A 2991-nucleotide genomic window follows, 5' to 3' on the forward strand; every position below is an offset into this window, starting at 1 on the left:
CATGAAATTCTGATATGCTGAGGGGTTTTGATCAGTCATGGAATTTTTCCAAGACAAGGATTTGATAAAAATAATGAAATTTCTTAAGACTTTGTATTAATTTTCCTACTACTGGAGAATGGCCGGGAGGAGGGTATAAATATGAAAGGCTGATTATGAATTCTTAATTATGAATTCTGACAAGTGCCTGCAACATCCGAACTGTTCCTTTTAGAGAACACTAGGTTCACAGGAGAACCCTAATGTGTTTTCAGCCACACAGACTATGGACAGCAGTAGCATCACCTATTCTGGACCCATCAGGCTCAGTTTGAGCTGTCCTTTCTCCAAGCTGAAAACAGAACCTGTCCCCAGCCAGTGCCCTACAAACTGTCAGAATTCTGTCAGGCCAAGGAGAGTGCACAGAGACTGGGGTCTGTGAGTGCTAGCACAGAGAGATCAGGCACAGAGAAACACCTGAAGGAGGAAAATTTCCAGGAAGCAGAGGGAAGGTCAGGCCGTGAGAGAAAACAAAACCCAGAAATGCTGTGTCAGGGAGAGTTTAGAGACATCCACAGGATCCCCTGCAGTGCAGCCCCTCCCTCTGAACAAGCCCTCTCCCTCCTGTGCCCCCAGCCAAGCCTCTGCCCTCAGGGCCGGGGCTCCAAGGCGTGCAGCCCCTCCTGTGCAGGCAGAGCTGCAGCAGAGCCATGGGGCGGCTCTGCAGCCCTGGGCCCTGTTCCCTCTGCAGAGCTCAAGGCTGGGAGCAGCTGCCTGGCCCTGGGGGCTCTGGCAGGGGGCACAGCTGGCTCAGGGCGATGCTGTCCCCAGTGCCTGGCTCTGGGCAATGCTGTCAGTGCAGCCAGGGAAGGAGCTGCATCTCCCTTCATCCAATGCCAGCATAAGGACACTTGGAAGTACCCTGAGATTTCAGTCCAAGCTGGGAGCTTCAATCCAGGGTGCAAACCTGTCCTAGAGCATCTCTGATTTCTAAGATTGATGGGGAAAGGCAGAGGTGTTGTGACACTGAAAATGCTGCTGGGTTGGTGAATTGAGCAACCTGAGTCCTTGGCTAACAAATGTGGAGCTGGGCTGTGGTGGATCCATCTGCTCTCAGCAGTGCCTGGTGCCATTTTAAGGGAAACATGGGAAGGTGATCAACTTCCACCAGCGAAAGGTTAAAGACCAGGGAAACTCTGAACAGGTCAGAATGACAGACCATCTCCCCTCACTCTCCTCTTATCACTTTGCCACTCAGAACTTACTCTGTTCTCCCTGGGGGCAGGAGAAATGCTGAGGGTTTCTCATATCCAAGAATATCAGAATATCAGTAGAGATATGGGGAAGCTTAAAAAGAAAATGCCAGAACTCAAAAACACTAAACACTGTGTCTGTGCATAGCAGGGGAGGGTATATGGGAAATGGTTTTGAATTTGATTACAGGTATCTCCTCTAGTCTTCACTGTCCCTTTTCTTCATGAACAGGTCCCCAAGTGCAGTGACAGCAAATGTCCAACAGCAGCTCCATCAGCCACTTCCTCCTGCTGGCACTGGCAGACACGCGGCAGCTGCAGCTCCTGCACTTCTGCCTCTTGCTGGCCATCTCCCTGGCTGCCCTCCTGGGCAACGGCCTCATCATCAGTGCCGTAGCCTGCGGCCACCACCTGCACACGCCCATGTTCTTCTTCCTGCTCAACCTGGCCCTCACTGACCTGGGCTCCATCTGCACCACTGTCCCCAAAGCCATGCACAATTCCCTCTGGGACACCAGGACCATCTCCTACACAGGATGTGCTGCTCAGGTTTTTCTGATTATCTTCTTCCTTGGAACAGAGCTTGCCCTCCTGACCATCATGTGCTATGACCGCTACGTGTCCATCTGCAAACCCCTGCACTACGGGACCCTCCTGGGCAGCAGAGCTTGTGCCCACATGGCAGCAGCAGCCTGGGCCAGTGCTTTTCTCTATTCACTGCTGCACACGGCCAATACATTTTCCCTGCCCCTGTGCCATGGCAATGCCCTGAGCCAGTTCTTCTGTGAAATCCCACAAATCCTCAAGCTCTCCTGCTCCAAATCCTACCTCAGGAAACTGGGGCTTCTTGCTGTTAGTGTCTGTTTAGCATTTGGCTGTTTTGTGTTCATTGTTTTCTCCTATGTGCAGATCTTCAGGGCTGTGCTGAGGATCCCCTCTGAGCAGGGACGGCACAAAGCCTTTTCCACCTGCCTCCCTCACCTGGCTGTGGTCTCTCTGTTCATCAGCACTGGCACATTTGCTCACCTGAATCCCCCCTCCATCTCCTCCCCATCCCTGGATCTGGCCCTGTCAGTTCTGTACTTGGTGGTGCCTCCAGCCCTGAACCCCCTCATCTACAGCCTGAGGAACCAGGAGCTCAAGGATGCCCTGAGAAAAATGATGACTATATCTTTTCAGAAACAATAAAGTCTCTCTTTTTTCTGCTTCATTACCTTCAGAATGTAAATCTTTACAATCTCAGCCTTTTTTTCCTTGTTGTGCATTTTTTCATTGGGACCTTTTCTTATTTTTTTCTAGTGTTCTAATGTTTTAATAAATTTCTCTAGTACTAAGCTGAGCATTTCTAAATGAACATCTACTTTTCTTGTGTAACACAAGGGCTTTCAAGAGGCTTGTCTCCTGTGCATTTCAATAAAAACCAGTGGCTGTCCTGAGCTGTGTGTCCAAGGCATTTCCTGAGCCTTTCTCTGGCTCTGCAGGGGCAGTGCCTGTGAGCAGAGGTGGAGGGAAGAGGCTCCCAGCACAGCTGCACGTCCAAGGACAACGGCCCTGCCTCTTTCCACATCTGCTCCTCCCAGCTCCACATCCCCCTTCCCAACCCTTCTGTGGGTGCAAGGCCAGAGTGCTCTGGCAGCTTGGTCACTGTCCTGCTGCATGTCCGTGCTGTGACCACAGGCAGGGCCAGGCCATGAGCTCTGCTGGGACACAGCTGGGCTCCAGCACAGCAGCTCCAGCAGCAAAGGGCATCTCCTGAATG

General features: G+C 51.7%; 1 protein-coding gene across 1 annotated transcript; it reads left to right on the top strand.

The window, feature by feature from the left end:
• The first annotated feature begins 1487 nt into the window (after nt 1-1487).
• On the top strand, nt 1488-2420 carry LOC132334767 (olfactory receptor 14J1-like). Its single transcript, XM_059860881.1, has one exon. The coding sequence runs from the start codon at nt 1488-1490 to the stop codon at nt 2418-2420; it is 933 nt and encodes a 310-aa protein (XP_059716864.1).
• Nucleotides 2421-2991: the final 571 nt, after the last annotated feature.

Source organism: Haemorhous mexicanus, chromosome 16, assembly GCF_027477595.1.
Source record: "Haemorhous mexicanus isolate bHaeMex1 chromosome 16, bHaeMex1.pri, whole genome shotgun sequence".
Taxonomy (NCBI): Eukaryota; Metazoa; Chordata; class Aves; order Passeriformes; family Fringillidae; genus Haemorhous; species Haemorhous mexicanus.